This window comes from Seriola aureovittata, chromosome 23 (genome assembly GCF_021018895.1).
Source record: "Seriola aureovittata isolate HTS-2021-v1 ecotype China chromosome 23, ASM2101889v1, whole genome shotgun sequence".
Lineage (NCBI taxonomy): Eukaryota > Metazoa > Chordata > Actinopteri > Carangiformes > Carangidae > Seriola > Seriola aureovittata.
The window spans coordinates 11,042,330-11,064,166 of NC_079386.1; the positions used below are offsets into that span (position 1 = coordinate 11,042,330).

General features: G+C 41.8%; 1 protein-coding gene across 1 annotated transcript; it reads right to left on the bottom strand.

Moving 5' to 3' along the window:
* Window positions 1-29: 29 nt before the first annotated feature.
* Window positions 30-20,827, bottom strand: acap1 (ArfGAP with coiled-coil, ankyrin repeat and PH domains 1). Its single transcript, XM_056369139.1, has 23 exons — window positions 20,213-20,827; window positions 17,467-17,524; window positions 14,377-14,496; window positions 14,035-14,088; window positions 13,780-13,838; window positions 12,588-12,771; window positions 12,227-12,271; window positions 11,965-12,060; window positions 9,502-9,576; window positions 9,242-9,354; window positions 8,954-9,005; window positions 8,679-8,779; window positions 8,388-8,499; window positions 7,978-8,189; window positions 7,814-7,883; window positions 7,604-7,698; window positions 5,317-5,510; window positions 4,868-4,918; window positions 4,445-4,620; window positions 3,751-3,860; window positions 2,600-2,710; window positions 2,454-2,515; window positions 30-804 (listed from the first exon to the last, which is right to left on the bottom strand). Exons 1-23 carry the CDS (start codon window positions 20,263-20,265, stop codon window positions 707-709), a joined length of 2,301 nt encoding a protein of 766 aa, XP_056225114.1. The 5' UTR covers window positions 20,266-20,827; the 3' UTR covers window positions 30-706.
* Between the last annotated feature and the right edge of the window lie 1,010 nt (window positions 20,828-21,837).

Here is a 21,837-nt window from a genome sequence, read left to right on the forward strand (position 1 = left end):
GAGCTTAAACACTTCAACACACTTAAATGTAAGTTTTGTATTACGTTTTATTTATCATATCATGTTACAAATCTGAAGTACCTCACATCAATCGACAAAACAGACTTGAACAGCGTCGAAAAATGTTCCAAATATAAAAAAAAATTCAATTTCAATTGACATAAAATTTCACCTTTTTGCCACAATTACGTCCATTTTCACTAAACATCTTCACTTTATTTTCAGGTATCGAGTCATTTCAAATGCTAAAGGAACATAAAAACTCAGCCCTTTTTGGTTTAAAAAAAAAAAACAATACATTTACTGGATTTAATTAGGAAATCTTGGCAGAGTGATGGTGTTACCCTCTGCTAGACATAAAGACACCTCATGCTGGTCTCATAAAGCTGTTCCAGTGTTTCCACTTGGACACAATTGTTCTGCTCTGACGTGTTTGCACAAAGAATTCACTGTTGGGAGCGTCCGTCCCTCTGAAGTCAACACCAGCTGAGCTATGACTGAACGTGTGGCAGGCAGCCAGGGAAAATCTGTGTATGTATGTGTGTGTGTGTGTGTGTGTGTGTGTGTGTGTGTGTGTGTGTGTGTGTGTGTGTGTGTGTGTGTGTGTGCGCGCCTGTGAGCTGAATGCTAGCATGTATGTGTTTTCCAAGTATGTCCGGCTGAAGTGTGAAATGTAGCATTGTACGACAGGTTGAGGAACAGCTGGTTAAGATTTGGGGTCTGCGCTGCGGCGTTTGAGCTTCTCGGGGTTGTTTGAGGCCATGTGTGAAAAGTCTCTGAAGATATCCTGGTAGGTTTCATCACCTGGAAAAAAAACCGCAGAAGAAGAAATGAGCCTTAAAGCCAGACATTTTTTTAAGATGATTACAAGCTTAAGGGCTGTTAACTTTAAGAATCCAAGGTCAAATTAATGCCATCTTTTCTGGTTTTTAATTCTTCTCTTTATTTCTGGCCACATCCTCTATTTTAATGAGGCACAGCTGTGTTTGAACCATAACATCTTTCCGCAAGAGCTACATAATTTTCACGGGGACATATTCAATTTTAATGACATAAACTCCACCGACTATTTCCTGAACTCATTTAGAGTAGTAGCCCTAAAGCGAGAAGCATGCAACTGAACAAATAAACACACATTAGGGCATGCACATGCACTTTACCTCTTAGTTTTCAGTAGGTGGCACACTGCGCAAGCAGTTGAGACCAGCCGGACATCTCAGCAGGCAGAAGGCAAAGGCACATGAGTGCACACAACAAAGACACACAACGATAAAGCACAGCACGTCAAATACCGACCAGCAGTTGTTTCAAGCAGACAAAAGCCTCACGTTTCCATTCCTTCATGAGTGAAAACTGAAAACGGTTCACGCTGGAAACTGGAGAGAAACTTAACAAAAAAGCCTCGAGGACAATCATGAAAGAATGGACTTTGCAGCTTGAAAAGGAGCCAGATGACAAAATGCAAACACAACCCACTGTTAACCTTAAGCTCAAGGGCTACAGCACAGAGCTCTTGGACCATAAATACAAACAGTGTAAAAGCTCAAACTGTGTCACTATTCACAGAATAGTAGGAGAAAAATCGTCCTTGAGAACCAAACCCAACATTGAATTTAGCTTAAAAACTGGACTGGAAATATCAGCCTAACAAACATCAAGATACAAAACAAAATATGTACATGGTGTATGTAAAAACATCCCAAATATACAATATCAGATAAATAGGCCTGATATAGGTCTACTATATCTATACATTTTCTGAAACCTCAGTTACACAACAGTGACATCGGAAACACCCACATGAAACGCTCTCTATTGTTGTTTATTATAGTTATTTGGAGATTTTTGTGGGTTTCAAAGTGCAGGATGATGTGCGTTTATAATTGAAAGTGCATGTGGACTCCTGGGACGAATGTTTCACACAATGTCCGTCCTTTGTCTCACAAGACATTTTTCCAGTCTTTGCTGATGAATAAATCTGTTTTCATTTTACGTCCTTTACACTTCATACGGTCGTACCCTGTGTTCTGGCTCGTTCTTGGTTTACAAGAAGTGGATTTTATGCTTCCTCAGAGGAGGCTATTTTCTTTTTTCTTTTTTTCTATCTTAGAAATGATGATGCATGTTTCCTTGAATGATACACGCGAAAGGCCATGAAATGTCTGTGCAAACGTTGCAGATAAACACCACATGACCGCATGCAAAACCAGTGATTTCACCAGTGATGCTTGACAACTAGTGGAAAACATTTCCACATTTTCTTTTTCCTTTTAGCTTACAGCCAAAAACAAGCCCAAATCCAGGGGTGACCTTTATCCCCCACTAATCATTTTGCCCCCCCAGAGCCCAGCCACTTATGTGGTTCTTTATGGCCTGCAGGCTCTTCCTGGTGTGGCCCAGCCCACCTCCGCTCCCGCCCTGTATCCCCCCAGATCCCTGCCCCCCTGAGTGACCTGATTGGCCAAATGCTCCATCCATCTCCCGCATCTCCTTGTTCATTTTGGCAATCCTCAGCCTGAAAGAGAGGAGAGCAGTTAGAGGTCTGTTAACTGTTTACACGTTTCGCATCAGACGTTTCATCGTGTCCCCGAACACTCACAGGGTGACGATGTCGGCGTTGGCGTTGTCCACGGCGATAGTTATAGGGTCTTTCTGGTTCTTGTCTCTGGCGTTGTAGTCCGCACCTCGCTTTAAAAACAGACAAACCAACCTGGGAAAGAAGGGAAACGCATTAAAAGAGACTCTGTGATGTTGTTTGATAATGTGTGAATATTGCATCTCAAAATCCATCAATTTCTTCAGATGTGGTAGAAACACGAACAGGAATGGACAAAAGTTCTTGTGGCTTATTACCTCCTCCTACAGACAAGTAGAACAAATAGGATCTTTCAGGATCACTCAGAAATTTGCCTCAGTCGTTATATTTTTTTATAACCCTTATTCTTGAATGCACTGTCACGCTCGAACCAGACGTGCACCACAGCAGCGCTCAGCAATTTGACTCAGGCGCGAGGAGATTGGAGCCAGATTCAGCTTCAACTTTCAGATAAACAGTGAAATACTGGGCTCTATGTTATCTACATTTTCTCCCTTTTAGGAACATTTGCCAAACAAACGGTCACGTTCGTTTGGCAAAGATTACTTGGTGGAAATGTTGCTGTAAAACAAGCGTCAAACTGCACACAGTTCTGTGATGCTTTAAGATAAAATAAATTCAAAAACCTAATTAAAAGTCTTAAATTAGCGCTTGCAGGCTCTTTTGGAGTTTCTTCTATATTAATTTAATTCATCACTTGCTGAGATTTTCCACTTTACCCAACACTGAAATATCATTTGGGAGAACAAGGTGAATCTATTTAGCTCTTTTAGTGGCTTTGGGCACCGTGCCTAGAGGCTTAAATAGATTTTGTGTGTGTGTATAAAGTAATCTGTTTATTGGTCTGCAGTTGCCTTTCTGTCTGATAAACCAAGCGGTGTCAACCTCTGAGTTTATGAGATAAAAATGTTATTCACAGCGGAAATTTTGTTGTGTATCTTTTTTATTCTTTGTGTTACTGTCAGGCATAGCCTATTAATGTCTCCACAGTTACATGGTTTATAAGTTGCACTGCCATGTCACCTTTTTGCACACAGAAGAAACTGATTCTGCACATGTGTGAGTGTGTGTGTGTGTGTGTGTGTGTGTGTGTGTGTGTGTGTGTGTGTGTGTGTGTGTGTGTGTGTGTGTGTGTGTGAGACACTGTGTCCTACCCAGTGTGACCCAGGATGGTGGCGTGGTGCAGCGGTCCTCTCCCGTTGCTGTCGACCTGGTTGACGTTGGCGCTGTTCTGCAGCAGGAACTCGCAGGCTGCCAGGGCGTTCTGGTTCCAAACACGACAACACGTGAGATGCTGTTTGGATTTTTATACACACAACCTACACGACCCTCTCTGAACGTCTCCTTACTTTGTCACCTTGTCCAAACAGGTTAACACAATGAGACAAAACAGATAAAACCCTGCCGGTGGCACAGAAAGGCAGCAGGGAAAAGTGTTGATCTTGTAATTTTACACCAGTAACAGGGGTAACGCTAAAGATGCTAAGGTTAGCCCAAGAGTTTATCCGGCTAGCTGCATGAATATGGTCAGATAATTTCATGTCAATTATGAGATATTTTTAGTGCAAAGTGTATTTTGATTGGTGGGTGGTGCAACAGGAACGCTAACGAGAGTTTTTAAACAATTAAACAGTTTTTAAATAATTCTCCGTCTCAAGAGTCAAGACTGTGACTGAGTAGATAAATTAATAAATTCAGGTGGTAAAAATCAAGAGGATTCATCCTCTGGGGACATTAAACATTCACAACCATCATCAGAGCTCCTCCAGCACCATAATGTTACTCAGGTAAAAAAACGGCCTGCAGGTGTTGCTAGAGGACAGGTTGGGGGGGGGGGGTCTCCCTCACCGCTGAGACGGCCTGTATCAGCGGTGTGCTGGACTCCTCAGCCACATTGACCCAGTTGACGTCGGCGCCGTGAGCCAAAGCGTCGGCCATGACTGGGAAGTTCTGCAGGGCCGCCGATCGGTACAACAGCGCTCCCGGGTGAAGTCCGCTCAGATCCTCCTCTTCCTCGTCCACATCTGAGGGGAGCAGACAGTTAATTTCTCCTTTTTTAAAAAGGGAAAAGGAAGTTTTGACACGTTAGGGCCTTTTTTTTGTTTTTTTACCCTTTTCCTCCTTTCAAGATTCAATACATATAATGTGGTGGTGTAACACTTTTCAAAATGTTCTAGTTTGACAGTCCATGTTAAGCACCTTGTACAAGCTTGTTTTTGCCAGCTCATACTGTATGTGTGCATTAGTATGTGTGTGGGTGTTTTATCTTACCTTTGTAAAAGCTTGTATTGTTCTTTTGGACAAGGTCACTGGGGCTGAGCCCTGAGGAAGGAGAGAGAGAGAGAGAGAGAAAGTGTGTGTGTGTGTGAGAGAGAGAGAGCCACGATTACAGGTTTATTCTGCTGACTGCAACAACAACAGCACACACACACACACACACACACACACACACACACACACACACACACACACACACACACACACACACACACACACACACACACACACACACATAAATACAGCAGAGTAGGCCCTTAGGATTATCTGCTTTTGCCGGATCACCAAGTTTGGGGATTGTGTGAGTGTTTGTGTTCTTGTTTTGTTAACATCAGCAGGAGTAAGCGAGTGATGAACTAGACAACAAACAAGTAAACCAGCTGAGTTATTAAACTTTAACAGCCCACAGATTTTTCCATCTCTCCATCGTCCTCATGGTTTACCTGTGACCCGAGGCAGAGTGGCTCGGTTCGGTTTGGGCTTGAGCGGCGGCCGCTGTGCAGTCCGCTCCTGCGTGGCCGCCCGGTTCCTCCTGGCGCTGGATCGCCTCAGCGGGGGGTTTCGTCCGGTCTCTGGCAGCTTTTGGATGAACTTCTTTTCAACGTACTTTGATTTTATCCAAGACTCCTTGTCTCCTCTGAGGGACAGAAACGAAAGATTAGACAGAGAGAAAGATGGAGAGAGGAATGTGTGCTTACTGCTGATGACTGCGTAAACTAAACAAAAGAAGCCTACATGCAGGGCTTTGTTTGTCAGTATGTTTCTGGCTTCACTTGCTCTCGGTTTGACTCCACAACTTGCTTGGACAGCTGTGCAACATGAATGCTTAACACATGTCTCTTAGGCACTGAGTGTCTTTTTAATTAAGTGATAAATTCAGTTAAAAGGAGTCTATCTAGGACACAGCGTCTCCCTTTTTTACTCTTTATTACAGCAGAAATGTCAAATTTCTCCATGTTTATCAGCTGTGAACCAAGAAGCCTTTGGTCCATCCATGTGTGACTAAAAAATAAAAACATTAACACCGCAAAATATATAATTTTTCAAAAAGGAGTGCGATACTGAAATAATCAAATGATGTGTGACAGGACTGAAAGCTCATGCCGCAGAAAGCATGCAGCCTCACAACAAGTTTCCGGACAATTTTAGTCACGATGTTAACCATCTGTATCTTGTACCTGTGGCACTTCCTGACTGCTGTGACACAAGAGAGGAGAGAAGAGGAAGTTAAAAAATAAGTCTAAAGAAAGTTGTAGGCTGCTGATATAACCATTTTAAACCACATGGCCCTTTTTTTAAAACTCAGCCACTGAATCACTGAGTCGTGGAGAGCTGCAGCAAAATCTGCTCACAATCAGAGTGTGACGACTTAAACTTTGGTCGTGTAAAAATATGTCGTGCACAGGCAGAATTTGACCTTCATGTGATAAACAGCAGGAAGAGATGACGAGCGTGTTGCTGTTGATTTCTGAGTGTTGTTGCAGCTGCAGTAACAGTCACGTCGGATCAACAGCTTAATAAATGATGCCAGAAAGTCTTTAATCCTTGAAATTAATTTCCATCAAAGACAGATTTGTAGTACAAGTGTGGACTCTTGTCTCATTAAACCAAACATGACTTATTTAAAAGGCAAACAATTAAAACTGTCCAAAGCAATTGAGTAATAAATACATTTTAATACATGATTACAATGTATGCATGTAATTTAATTCCACATGATTTATTTTTGTCTTTCGTGTCAGGATTTATTTTCCCTCCATCATATTTGGTTTTCCATTCATCATTTTCCAAATCAGCGCAGTTTAAACGTGCCACTGAAAGTGTGACTTCATCCATTTTTCCTTTAATGCACTTTAGGCAGATATCGGTCAAACCATCCGGGGTTTCTCACATCTGTGGTTTGCCATCTATGGTAGACCATCTCGACTGCCAGTGGCTACTACATCAGTCGCTCTTCCTGCAACGTAATCACACTGTGCACTGCTTTCACAAAGACCAAACAAAGCTGACATCTCATTTTTAACAAGCATGAGACGACCTACTGCTCATATCTCAATAAACCAAGATGTCTATTGTGGGAGATGTATTTGGCCACCCGAATTGAGACTGATGCTGCGACACAGACCGGCGAAGTGTTTGATTAACGGCCTTATAATTAGCATATTGAGATGATAAATTGTAATTTAGGCCACATGTTCGCAAAGAAAACTAAATCTCAGACGAGTGAATAAAATAAAAGAGAAAATAAAAATGAATCATGCGAAAAAAATTAATCTAGAAATCTTATGTCCTTGGCCGTTCTTATTTCATTCCTTGTTCGTTTCTCCCGACTTAAAGGGGTAGTCCACCCATTTAGTACTGCACTTCTATAAAGTGCTATAAAGAGACTTCGAAAAGACATGTTGAAATAAGAGCGGTCAAGACTGAAGCAACAGAGGCTGAGATATCCTGACTTTTACCCTCTGGTGTGGCTCAATGTTAAGAAACACTGGGTTACATTTCCCATAATGCAACCAAAAGCATCTTTTCATTAGATCCTTCCTGCCTGGTAAATGCCGACATCCTTCAACGCAGACGTTCTGTTATAAATGTGTAACCTCAAGCCTGAGTTTTCACAGCCTGAGTTGTACTTTCGTGCGTGTGTAAAGTGTGTAAAGGGAACTGCACGTCTAAAATCATTGGAATGGCCCTTTAACGTCTGCACGTTGGGACAGTATTGATGATTCGTACCTGGGACTGGACGGATGTGGCTTCTTGATGGTGATCTCATCGATCCGGGCCTCGTAGATCCTGTTGATTACTGTGTTTCCTAGTTCACACATCAACTAAAGACAGCACAGAAATAACATAATGCATCATCATTCTCACTGGAACTTTGTGTTGACACAGAAAAGGCAATAATGAGGTTGTGTAGCAGTTGTAGTTAAATGGTTAACTTACCTTAATGAGCTCTGGCTCCCAGGAGTCCAGAGTCAGGGAGCGCACTTTGGAGAAATGGACTCCCAGGCTCCTGTTAGACAGGAAAACTATTCAAACTCAGGTTTCAAGCCAAACGTGTGTATGTGCGTGTATATATGTGTGTGTATACGTGTGTGTGTGTGTACCTGTGTATCCCTGAGCAGACAATACAAAGTGTGATGCCCAGGTTGATGGAGGCCCAATCAGGACCGGGCTCTCCGCAGTCGCAGCACTGCCGGTTCCCCGGGATCGCCTGAACCTCCTCCAGCGCCTTGTAGCCCACGCACTCCTGATCTACGCCTCCTCCTCCTCCCCCGCTTGCCAAAGTGCTCGTCGACATCGAGCTGCAGCGCTGTCTCTGATAACCACACACACACACACACACACACACACACACAGATACGGGAATGAGGACACACAAAGGTATGAAACTTCCTCTGTACCTTCTCGGATTAAACTCCCACTGAGAAATGCAGATATAGAAGGCTGTGTGTGTGTGTGTGTGTGTGTGTGTGTGTGTGTGTGTGTGTGTTTGTGTGTAGGTGTGTATTCTCACTGGGCTGTGTGGGTCCTCTCTGCGCTCCTGGAAGGCTGAGGCGATGCTGTTTTGGACGGCACTGATCCATGCTTGCTGCTGTCTTTCTGAGTCCGCCTGCAACAGACAACACCTACACACACACACACACACGCACACACACACACAAACACACACACATATGCACTGTGATCACCTCATTTCTGTGTACATGAGAAACGGACATAGACAAATTTTGACAAACTCACTTTGCAGGATGCACCATCACTCAAACACACGTATGCATGAACACGCTCACCCACGCAAACTCACTTTGACGGGGAGACCACTTCAAAGCAGAACCGTCTCTCGTTTTCGGAGCTGGGCTTGACTGTGCAAAGACGCAAATCCTCCACGACAACTGTGGGCTGGTCCTGAGAGCACACAGCAAAAACATGCAGGTCAGACTGCGCTTGTGTTTGCTTATATGTGCAAGTCTTTGTTTAAATTAACCTCTTTGTTCTGAGTTTGGCTATAAATGCTTCTGAAGAGATTATTTTAAAAAAAACAATGCATTTTAAAAATAGTGGTATTTATTTAAAGTATACCTTGAATTTCTTCTGATACACCAGCTGATTTTTTTGAATTGAAAACCAGCGTCTGGAGTGGAGAAAGAAAATGAAAAGGTCATGAAGTCCTTTGGATTCATTGTTACTTAAGCAGAAAAGGAAAAGACAAATAGTGGACACACACACACACACACACACACACAACACACACACACACGTGAACACACACAGCACAGTTTCCAATAGAGAGGACATTTAAGCTCTTTTAAATGAGATCAATGGAGGGAGAAAATCATCTGAGATAACATAGTTGGGTAAAACCTGTACCTGCTCCAGGTCTTGAAGGCGTTGCTGGCTCTCTTATAGAGGTATCCTTCCATGGCGATCCCATTAGCTGCATCAGCATTAAAATCCATGATGGAGTCATCGTAGGACACATCCTACAAATATTTTAAAAAAGACAAATCACTGTGTGTTTGTCAAATTACAAGGAAGGGATTGGACACCTTTAGTTGTAGGTGTGACAGGATTTTTAGGATGTATCCAAAGGTGTTCTTTTAAATGTTTAAACAGTTTAACTTTATTACCTTTTTCTTGACGGCAGCATGTCTTTGCTCCATGTCCCTCTTCTCTCTGGCCGAGTTCAGGACGAACTGAGTGTGCTGTTGAAACAGAAATAGAGAGCGGTCATTCTCCAGACACCACTATTGATTTTTTTAAATGATGTACGTATTTCTCCGCTCATAATAACTCTCATAATGCATTTCACTCAATTAACTCTTCTTCGGGATGCCAGCATCAAAGATCTCTCATGTATAATCTTTAAAGCTTCATGGAACATTTACTGATTTGCAGTTTAAGTGAAGTCAGTGTAGTAAAACACTGACTTCACACTGCTTCAGTAGGCCGAATACAAACTCTGGTGTTAAAACCCAATGAGGAAATAGATTTCTTTTATTCAACCTAAAAGACTTTTTTTCTATTTGTGTCTGTTTAGTTGTCCTGTCTTTTCTGCCTGTTCGCTGCACTGAGGGAAAACTTTCCCCTTTTTCCTTTTCCTGCCCTCTCTGACATGTTTGCCTGTGTGAGAAAGTCAGACATGGAGAGAGATCAACAGGTTCGAGGCAGGTTATCACTCCTGCAGACTCTTCAGGAAACAGGAATTAGGAAGTGTTGAACATCCTGTGCCAAACTGAGAAACAACCCTGGTGGTCGCTCTTAGTAGAGAGTCTGTTCAGTGTATTATTCCTCCTTCTCTCTCCATCTTTCTGTCTCATCTGCTTATTCTTGCTCCTGTCATTTCCTGTTGAAACAGGAAGAGCTTTGCTGTGGTTTGATTTGGCCAGTGATTGCTGACATATTCATTTCCTGTTTCAAATTCTTTTCATTTATCAAAAAACAACAAAAAACAGTCAACAATAATAAGACTGCTAATGTTCAAGGTTGACAGTGGAAAAATGTTTTTCCACAGTCAAGAGGCAGGAATAAACCACAAATGAAGGACTAACCCCACCCCCGAATCAATTTAATTATAAACTGAACCCTAAAATTTAAAATGTGGGGGTATACCTTTTCGGTCCCCACAAACACGTTGGACCCCACAAGTACAGTGGGCTCCCAGTTTTTGGACCCTTTAAATATAATAAAACAAATCCACACACACACACACACACACACACACAGACACACACACACAGACACAGACACACAGACATGTGAAATATTTCCTGTTGTTGCTCACTTTTTCCTGTCACAATGAAAGTGTGATGTCAGCTTGTGACTCTTCAGCCACCACGCCCCCCAGAAAGATGCAAAAAAAAAAACGTCTGATGCAATTCACACAAACAACATCTACTAACATTAAAGATATCATGTGCTTTATTGTATACAAACATGGTTTCAACAGGTCTTACTGATATGTTGTATATCCCTCAGCCAGAATAAACATTTTGAGTCCATTTCCTGCCTCATAAACCGTCTGCAAAAACCTCTTTTTAGTGTTTGAAACCTGCATTGATTTCATCAGCTTGTGTACGCCTTCTCCTCTTTAACTCGCACGTTTCAACTTTTATGGTAGATTGGCGCCACTAACTGCAGTTATTCCGAAGATTCTGGCTGGTGTTTCATTTGTATAATTGTTGGAGGCTATGGGAGGCACACTATCAAACATTTCACGAGGACGAGGAAAAGGCAAAGTTTAGAGAAGTATAAAAACACACAAAGACAGAATTGTGTGTAATCATCTTGTTAATCCTCAGATTTATCTTACAACCCCTTGGGTGGGTCCTCACCCCAAGTTGGTCTCAGCGAGGTATATATGTGATCTGTGCAGTGCAATGGTAAATTGGTGCATGTAGTGAAAAAAATCAATCCAGCAAGATGAAAGGTCACCTAACTCTGTCTCTGCCAGCTAGCTTAAGTGAGCCTGGTGAAAGCTAAAAGTAGTAGCATTAGCTAGCAAGTCTGCCATTGCAAAACGTGATTAGAGACCCTATTTACATTGAACCGTAGATGCATTCCTCTCCTCTCTCCCAGGTCCAGCCTAAATAGCTGCCTTTCATCACATTGCGACAACGGTATTCACTCCTTGAAAAGAAGGTGCTCAGGTCATGGGAACGTCACTGACAGCCAAAAACCTTATGCTACGGTTTTTTCCAAGTTTAGAGATAGTTAAACAAATAGTTTGACATTTTGGGAAGGATGTTTATTCACTTTGTTGCTGAGAGTGAGGTGAGTACGGAGCTAGAGCTGGAAGTCAATTAGCCTAGCTTACCAAAAAGACTCATGCTGGGGGAACCGTTAGCTAGCCTTTGAACTAGGCTAGGTTAGCCGTTTCCCCCTGCTTCCAGATTTCCAGATTACTCCTCGCACAATGAAAGCACTGAACACAAGTTGCCCTAAGGTTAAGTGTCTGTTTTTCCTTTTTGTGATTTGTGCAGAGCCAGTTTCTTGTCTTTGATCGGCATGTTGGCACCTCACATGATGATTTGCAAGTGAAATAAAGTTGTAACAAAGGAAATTAAGTCACTGGGGCTCTAACGAGCTGTTACCTCTTCATTCAGTTTCCGTCGATAGTCGTCCAGTTCTGACAGTGACTGGTGACCTAGTTGGAAGAACTGTGCCTGGGCCTCCATCAGCGACAACATCTGACAGGGAGCACGAGAAAACGTTTACAAGAACGCCCTCAACAAAACCAGTAGAAAAAAAACTAATCCCATAAACCATAAAGACACACATTTTACATTAAAGATACAGACACAATATACCAACAAAAACACAAGATGGACTTAAAATAGGTCAACGTGAACTCACTGCCATCAGAATGTCTGTCTTCTTCTTGGCCTCAATGACATTAATCTGAAACACAAGGAAGCAGTGGTTTCAGAAACTTCATGTTTCCATGACCAAAAACTCAGTGGCCAGTGAAACTGCTGCGAGCCACAACCACAGTCCTGGAGTGAAGCCTCGAGGCAAACTTGTTGTCATTTAAAACAGCAAAGGCACAACTATAATCAGATGTTATTTTGTCACATATGTAATCTACGTTGAAGTGGGTCCTGCATATCTATGTTTCTATGCACACACACAAACACACACAGTGCAAAGTTAATGAATTAATAATGAGACATAGAGAAAATTAGAGATGAGAGATCCTTCATCCCTTCTTTCTCACCTCCAGGACATAGTCCAGGGCCTCAGACCGAAAGGTCCTGCGTGCGTTGAGCAGAGCATTACTCGCCTCCTCCACTTCATGTTGCTTCCCCCGTGGCGCCTGAGCATTTCTGGCCAGCGCCCCCTCCAGGGTTTCACTGCTGCGCTCAAACTCCTTGCGCACATCTTTGAACCGACGAACATCTCTGGAGGACAATAAGGGTAGAAAAGAGGGTTTGGTTTGATCGTTCTGTTCACATGTGTGTTTAGTTTCCACTTGACAAATAAGTTTGTGAAATCAGGCTGTTAAAGAAATTACAGATGAGCCTTCTTTTTTTACATTTTGTTTTCTTTCAGTACAAAAGCAGAAGCAAGTTATGGGCTGATTCAGGACCAAAAAAGTAAGTTACTGTCTTGTGGTAAGTTTAAAGGGGGACACTGAAAATGAATTATAAATAGCATCAGGTTTACAAGCTATTTTGAGAAGACATACAAGGTTGTTCTTTAAGGTTTCCAGTCCCCCTTCGAATCTAAGACCCTTATTATATAATATACTTTCAAATATTTATTCTATGTATTTTTCTGTACTGTTTCAGTTTTGCATAACCACATTATGTGTGGTTATAACGGGCTCTCATTATAGTTTTTCTGTCATATTACTCTGTATTATATCGTGCAAAATTATATTAGCACTGTTACTTTCATTAAGCTTTGACAGACTGAGTAGGTGGGGAGTGGGGATAAATGCAGTTATGTTATGTATTATTCATGTGTTTTTTGTCTGGTATTATATAGTTTGAATTCAGTAAAGTTTGCTTGAAGAAAATAGCGTCAGCATTTCTTTGTTCCACCAAGTATTTGATGAGAAAAGTGTAGACGTGCTAGCAGCTCAAACCACATTCAAAATGTGTCACTGGCTAAAAATTCAGCTAATGTGCTACTGTCACATGCTATCACACATCCTCTCTCTCATCTAATCTACCATATCATTCTTACTAATGAGAGCAGAATGCAAGACAAAGTATGAGGAGAAGGAAAATTACGGATCATAAGCCTCAAATATTTTTTTTCATGCGGTGGGCTAATGGCTGGCAGACATGCAGAGGAGTGACTCAGTCTGAAGAAGTGCATGAATTACACTGTGGGAGAAACGCACCAAATACAAAAAGACTAGGTGAAATAAACAGGGAAGGCCGCCAAAGCGGCTCACTCACTCTTTCACAAAGGTCTGCAGCTTTGTCTTGACTGACTTCTGTGTGGTCTCAATCACTTCCTAGCAGGGAAAAGGAGAGAGACAAATCTACTACAGTGAGCACAGAGAACTGTTAAATGTCAAAAGTAATGCATTCAACGGCGTGCTGCAACTTTGCTTGACCACATACTGCAGCTGATAAGCGTCATGACGGCAATGGAAACTGTGTACAGAGACAGTAAATCAAAAGCCTGACAAAAAGACAGACATTACTCACCCCCTGCGCCTCCAGGATAATAGACAGCTTTTTGGAAAATGTGCCCAAACACTCCTGCAGGACAGTGATCTTAGATTAGACTCTGCATTTCATCAAATCTTATCAACAATTTTCATGTTTTTCATCTAAAACAACCCTTTCTGTAAGTGCTCTCAAGTTCAAATCACTCAACTCAAAAAAATAAAATGAGCATCTTCCAGATGTGCATACAAGTTGAAAAGCATTTTCCTTGAATACACGGCACTATCTTAATGGGGAAATGACGGTTTAACACTACATGGGAGATAACATTAGTGTATAAATAACTCCCTGATGACTGGTATGTCGGTATGCTCCTCTCACCTCCATCATATTGTCCCCGGAGCACTGGGGTCCCAGCTCCCGGAGGCCGTTGACGAAGCTCTTGCTGGTCTGGCAGTAGACTCTGCCTGCCTCCAGCATGGCCTGGCATTGTTTCACAAGCTGCAGGACACAGACATGCAACACCACAGTCAAATATCACACTCATCCTGGACACTTCAAATAGAAGCACTTGAGGCAACAAACGGCCGGTCATAATCAGGATGAATAATTAAACATAACGAGGAGTTATTCCTGGAGACCAACCATTAAAGCAATGAAACAGTCTGAGTGAGAAGTTACTCAAATTTAATGTAATCACTGCAACTACTGAATATAATAACCCACAGCTTCTGTTAAATACTGACCAGAGTTCTTTAAGCTGCAGTAGAGTAGATTTTAAAGGCTGGGTATATGTACTGAGTCAAGATATCTTACACATTTACAGATATACAAAATGACTGCACATACAACATGACAGTTTGAGCTTTAAACAGTAATTTCTAGTAAAAAAAAAAGAGTAAATTATAGCTACAGTCATTGATTATTTTGGCCACATGGAAGAGGCAGAACAAGCTATAAACAAAACCACACTTCCTAAAGTTGTTATGGCTGAAGTGTTAGCAAACATAGAGCAGGCAAAAACTCCCATTTGGAGTCATGTTACTGGCCACAAAAGTAGGTCTAATATTTATTTGGATCAATTTGGTCTCCACAAACTCCTGAGGAGAAATAACTGGCTCTTCAGCTGCTAAATGCTCCACTGTGTTTGTAAGCTAGCTGCTAGCTGCTAGCTAACTGTTGTAAGGTGCTTAAAACCAACACAATAATGGGACTACCGTTCATTTGATCCTGCAAAATTGATTAATGCAGCTTTGAATTACCTATAAATAAATAAAAATTACAGCAAAAAATAGATTTAACTTGACTTGAGCAAAAATAAAAGCTGAAACTGCAGCCAACCCACACAGGTTTTTTCCACTTGTGCCTGATTAGGCCTCTCTTCTTCTGTGTGACCACGTACACGCTGTGCTTAAGGTTACACTGAGTATTTTGAAAGAACTTATTATGCATTCTTCCTCTTACAAATGAACATGTAAATTATTAGGCAATAAAACACACTCTTAATCAATTCAGTATGGCCCTGTCTCTCTTGTCCTGCTATTGCCAGTAGCTTATGATGGCTAATGTTAGCTAATGTTAGCAAACTGCAGATATTGCTTTGCAACTGAACTGAACTGACTTTATGAGTCTCCTCCTCTTGTGCTATTGTTATGCTTTGTCGTTTCTATTGCTACACTGAGCTTGGTGACATCGTTACTCCCTCTTATTCAGAAATAATTGAAAACAGGAAAAGAGGAACCTACAGTTTATTTTATCTTCCACTGACATATGTGACAAGATACAACAGGCCAATGTGTCGGCGATAGTAACAGCCTGTTAATAAATCAGTCACTCTCTACCGGGCAGCAGATGTCGCCTCAGCTACCAGCTTATTATGCACATCGAGCTAAAATAAATCCACTTTAATACAACAAATCCTACCTTCATGAAGATTATAATGCTCAGTTTTTGTAGAGATTGTTTTAGAGAGGTGTTGATTCAACTGTAGGAGGCTTTAGTTTTAGGTCAACAGGTGTCCATTATTATTCTGTCTATGAGTGTATGCTAAATCATAGAAACACACTGAAAACTCTGTATAATGCACCAACCACACCACAGACTACATCCTGATCTTAACTTAAGTACTGTTTTGAGGTACTTGTCCTTTACATGAGTGTGTCCATTTCCATCCTTTATACTGCTTTATACTTTTCCAGTACTTCCTTAGTAAAAGGAAATATTGTACTTAAACATAGACTACATTTTATCTCACAGGTAGAGCAACTTTGCAGATCAAGATTTTACGTACAAAACATACGATTATCTTATAAAATATGACACATTTTATAAGATATTTATGTTGATACATAGACAATTAATACATAGATTAAACAATCCAACAGTATATAAAATAGTTAGAGCTAGCTCAACCTAGACCAACATTAAATTTAATCAAAGTTCTCACCATGCAGAATAACACTTTAATACTTTACTTTTACTTAAGTGCCATTTTGAACATTTTGGATGCAGGAATTTTAATTCCAACTGTTACTTTTACATTCGAGATGATACAAAGAACTTTATTCCAACGTTATGTTTTAATCTGTCCTCAGATCAGGCTTGTTACAGCATGATACAGCGCAGCATGGCAGCAGAACAGGATTACTTTTTCTTTTTTTTTTAAGCTAATCTCACAGTAATACGTCTGGTGCTCATGCGGGGAGATTTGTCTCTCTGTTTCTTTGACAGTAGGGTCAGAGTTCAGCGACGGAGCAGCAACACCGGAGCTCGTACAGAGCCAGTTTTTTGCTCAGGAGGAGATAAAAGTTGCCTGAAGGGCTTGAACCCAGTTAGTCCAGTTTTTCTAAATCACTATGTCTTCCTGTTGCCACACATTAATCACTCACATGTCTGCGGCTTTGCAGTGAAAGTTAAATAAAACAGATGCTTTGTTTAGGACTTGCAGTTTATTTCCATGCAGTTTTTTTGTTATTTGATAAATGATGGAACAGATAGAAACCTGCGCTGCAGAGCCATAAACAGCACAGAGTGGCACTGCATCCTAATTTATGTTTGTTCAGTATCATCAGGGAACAGAAACACAGCATGCGACCTCTGAATTGAATAGATATGAAACTGCAACATGTTTGAGCACAAATACGCAATGGGGAATATGGGTTATCGCATCAAAGCAGAACAAGCTGTAGTTCTCTCTGCTGCAGGACAATACGATGGGGAAGCCGCACCTGAAGCTACTTCCTGCTCTATTTCAGGTGAAATACACTTAAACCACCGTCACCCACCTCTCACTTCACTGCCTCCAAACATGAGGAGCATGTTTCCAACGACAACTGATACCTGTGTGTGCATGTGCGTGTTTGTTTGTTTGTTTGTGTGTGTGTGTGTGTGTGTGTGTGTGTGTGTTGGAGAGCACTGACTCGGGATGGTGTTATAAAAGTGGGTGTAGGTGTAAGGGGTGATGTATCTCACCTTGTCTAGTCTTGTCTCGAGTTCGCTCACATCGTTTTGGACGACTTCGATATCCGCTCTGAAACAGGCAAACACACACACAGAGTCATACACAGGATCTTGGTGTCAAAGGTCGCCATAAATCCACTTAGAGTAACACATGAACACTAGAGATATTCCCGTTGCATTTTATGGAGAGAGGTCAGTGCCAAACATGTGGTGAGTTTGGAAGAAGTTGAAGTCAGGGTGATTTTAGTGCTGAAATGATTAGTCCATTAATCTTTGAGACAATAGAGGGAAAATCAATGGAGGATTTCAATCAACACTTAATTGTTTAAGTCATTTATCAAGCACATGTGGCAAACAAATGCTGCTTTTCTCTCTTTTACGTGACAGTAAAGTTGGTAAAAACTCTTGATTGGATAAAACAAGCAGTATGAAGATGCCAACTCAGGTTCTGGCAACTTGCAATGGGAGTTTTCAGACATTTTATTGACTAAATGCTTCTTCAGGACATATTTCCATTATCATGAATGTTCCCCATTTCATTGCCTCTGTTGCATGTTTTAATTCAAAGCCGACAGCGTAGCATTACAAGGCCTCATATGACATGTTTACTCTCTTGTTTTTCTTTCATGTTTATTCGTGTACACTCTCTCTTTTAAATAAACCATTGATAAGTAAAATGAATGAATCGCTAAATTAAAAAAATAATCAACAGATCAGTCGATTGGTTGCATCTCTTCAAAACTTCCACAACAGTTAAAATAGTTTTCATACAACAGTCTGTTTTGTTGTTTTGATGTCAGAATGAAGCTGCAGCGTTACTGCGAGTCAGTACGCCACATATTTCAGGTCATGTGCATATTTTTATACTTGCTTCATTGTGACTGAGCTTGACATATTTGGTATTTTTAGCAGTTTTGCGACCTTGAGTAGAATTTGAAATGAGTTTGTGTGTAGGCCTGCAGACAAAACATCCACTCTTTTTACTCCCGAGTATCTAATTGATTAAGTTTTTCCCTCCGTGTACAAACGTCGGCCTCCTCACACATGTGCACAAAAGCGCCTCAGACGTCCTGTGCGTGGCTAGTTTGTCGGTTCTTGGTGTGACAGTCAGTATCTCTTTCTGTCTCTCATCTCTTCACATACCAAGAGCTCAACCATGTGGTTTCCGCTGCCTTCCACCAACAGTACAGAGACACAGAGAAAGAGAGAGAGAGAAAGGAAGAAAAAAAAAAAAGAGAAAAAGAGGCGAGACTGAGTGGAGAGAGAAGAGAGAGGAGGGCCTAGACAGACAGTAACTGTTTGTGTTCCTGTGTTTGTTAGTGCGGGGATGTTTGAATCAAAGCCTGAGGTCATGCCTTCTTGCAATACGACCAAATGACAAGTCAGCTAAGGAGAGTGGGGAAGGAAAAGAGAGGGAAGACTGAAAAAAGGCCAAGAAGAGGCAGATAAAAGGATTCCTCTCTTAAAGAGACACCTCCTTTTCATTTCTCCCTGAACTAGTGTCACAGTTTTCGGATGCACTGGAGACAGAGAGTAAGAGAGCAAATTAAGACAGAGCTAAAGCTAAGTTTCCGCCGTGGTTCTCCCCACAGAAAACACACTTCCTGTCTCTCCTGTTGATCACCTCAGCACATCAGCGCCTCACTTCCTGTTGCCCTCCCACCCCCATCGTTACCTAGCAACAGGAGGCAGCACATTTGAGTGGCTGTCCGGCGTTGTCAGTGCAGCTTTCTTGTCCCCTGTTTTTCCTTCATTCACCCTGTTTATCCGTTTAATTGACCGTGTTTACGTGTGTGATAACTCGGGCCTTCCCTGTCCCTCCTTTCCTTCCCTTTTCCATGGTTCCTTCCCTCTGCTTCTCGGCCTGACACGAGACCTCGCCGCTGCAGCTGCCACAGCTCAAACTTTCCAGCACTGTGAAGGCCTCATGAATTCAATACAGGCAACAGACAGAGAAAGAGAGAGAGAGAGAGACAGAGGGACAGGGAGAAAGAGAGGCCCAGACCCAGGACTGAAACATGCCAAATCAGCTGGAGGAGACGACACCAGCCACTGTGCCACAGGCAGGATGCCAAAAACTGTCTGGGCACACCCAAGCTCTGTCAAATTCTCTCGAAGCTGCTTGCAAAACCAACTCAGTGACACTTCCCTTTTGCCCTTACAGCAGATGCTGATTCTGTGTTGAAACCAAACTGACTGTACATCATGGCTGACCATGCACAATGGCACCTTGATTAGGAACTTTTAAAGGCTTTTTGAAAGAGGTTTTATGAGCTTAAAGTAAAGTCGTGCACGCATGGGGGATATCAAGAGTGTTTGTGAGTTTTTGACAAATGACTACGATATTGAATTTCCAGGGTTGATACAAGCTTCCTGTGGTTCAATGACACATCAGACCTTATCCGACCTGTGATCAGTCTTCTCAGCCCTGCAAGTTTTCATGCCACATTCCTTTCATTGACCAGCAACTGAAACTCACTGAAGCTAATATTTTTTTTGGGGGGGGGGGTTGAAAAGCCACAGAAACAAGATGACGCCACTGTACCTGCCTGTAAATGAATGGTAAATGGTACAAATAGAACTATATGTTGTTTTATAAGTAGAAGAGAGTTTATCCGCCTTTGTAGAGCGACTTTAAGCTCAGCAAACTAAAAGAAAGGTGATTTTGAGGGGGGGGGGTTTACTGCTGGAAATCATAGATCAGCCACAACTCCATTGACTTTAACAATGAGTAAAGTGAAACAGGTGAAACTCTTACCTGAAGCGCGGGGAGTCTTTCAAACACTCCTCGAAGTCCAGTTTGACTGTCATCCCTCCGTTTGACTTCAGCTCACACACACATACACACACACATACACACACTCTGCTTTAAGTCTTCGGACCGTCACTTTAGCCGGTGGTGGACAGCGAGGAAACACTAAATCTTCTCGGTTTTAACGCTGCACATCGGCGGCCTGACTCATGGTCCTTCGCCGGACGTTTTCTCTCTCTCTCACACACACACACAGACACACACACACACAGACACACACACACACACACAAGTACAATTTGTATTCCTCGAGCGGCTCGTCCTGTTCGACCGACCTGTCGCACATCCAGGGCCAGAGGACGACTTGTCACCACTTATGAATGAACCGCAGGGGACGTCAGTTGCGTTATTACCATCTTATCCGGCTCATAAAAAGCGAGATAGGATGCTGCGGAGAGCGCCAAGTTTATCGAAAGGTATCCGTATATTGATCAAACCGGATCGATATTCCCAAAATGAGTAAGATTGAATCAGCGGGCAGCCTGTGGATTGGATGTGAGCTTGTTCCCACGGGTGCCTATTGGAGTACTACTCACTCTCTTACTCTCTTACTCTCTCTCTCTCTCTCTCTCTCTCTCTCTCGCTCTCTCTCTACACTAACACACACTCAAGAGGTCCATCCCCCCCACCGTACGTCTCTCTATTTCCGGGTTTCTTACTCATGTCAAATTGTGGTGAAACTGCACAAAATTAGAGGTTACACTAACTGGGTTATAATAACTTTTAGGCTAAATCCTCCTGGTTGCATCATGTATAAAAAAACAAAAAACGTAATTTAATTACCTCCAATCTAACTGAACTGTTGACATTTGATATCATGGCTTCATACAGCTGGCCATGTGGACACGCTTCTCTCCCTAGTTTTGGTTTCTGCAGTTGCTGTTTGTGTATTCCACTCCTTTCATTGAACTGTGAGATTCACATGCTGAAGACTGGGTGTGTATTCTTGTCTGGCAACCTTGTCTGTGTTTTTTTTAGAGAAGGAACTATAAGACATCCACTGCAAATGAATACCTTACCTTGTATGGAAGCTCACGTCTGCCAAGAAAAGAAGAATTAACTAGATTAATATTCATGCAAAAAATGAGAAAACTCTGGTTAAAATTGGAAAATTTAAGTCAAAATTATGATTTGCTAAATATATTTATGAGATACTGAGTGGATATTGACTTACTAAATCAAATGATAGTGTGTCAAAAATGTTAAATAATAAAGTAAAAAGTAAAAGTGTGAAATAGTGAGTGTAAATAAGGATTTACAAAGTTAAAAATTAGGGAAGTTGTAGATAGTGAGTTGAAATTATGGAATACCATATCAAAATTTAAACTAAAACGTTGGGTGACATTGGCCAATAGGACACAAAGAGCGCTCCTCCGCGTACAACTGTAAACATGGCTAAGTGAAAGAGGAATGATGATGATGTCGGTGCTCATGCTACAAGGTGTAACTGTGAAACAGAGGAAAGGTTAGTGGAGCTATGGCAACAACACTCCTGCCTCATTTTGATGTGTCCATGAGACACAAGACAGCACATTTTGTGTTTACATTCTTGTTCCCCAAACTTGCTCCCT

Coding starts and splice junctions, on each gene's coding strand:
- acap1 (XM_056369139.1), bottom strand. CDS start 20,265: ATGACAGTCAAACTGGACTTCGAGGAGTGTTTGAAAGACTCCCCGCGC. Junction 12,061..12,226: donor AGACAGACATTCTGATGGCA/GTGAGTTCACGT, acceptor GCTCCCTGTCAG/ATGTTGTCGCTGATGGAGGC. Junction 2,711..3,750: donor ACCATCCTGGGTCACACTGG/GTAGGACACAGT, acceptor CTTCTTTCCCAG/GTTGGTTTGTCTGTTTTTAA.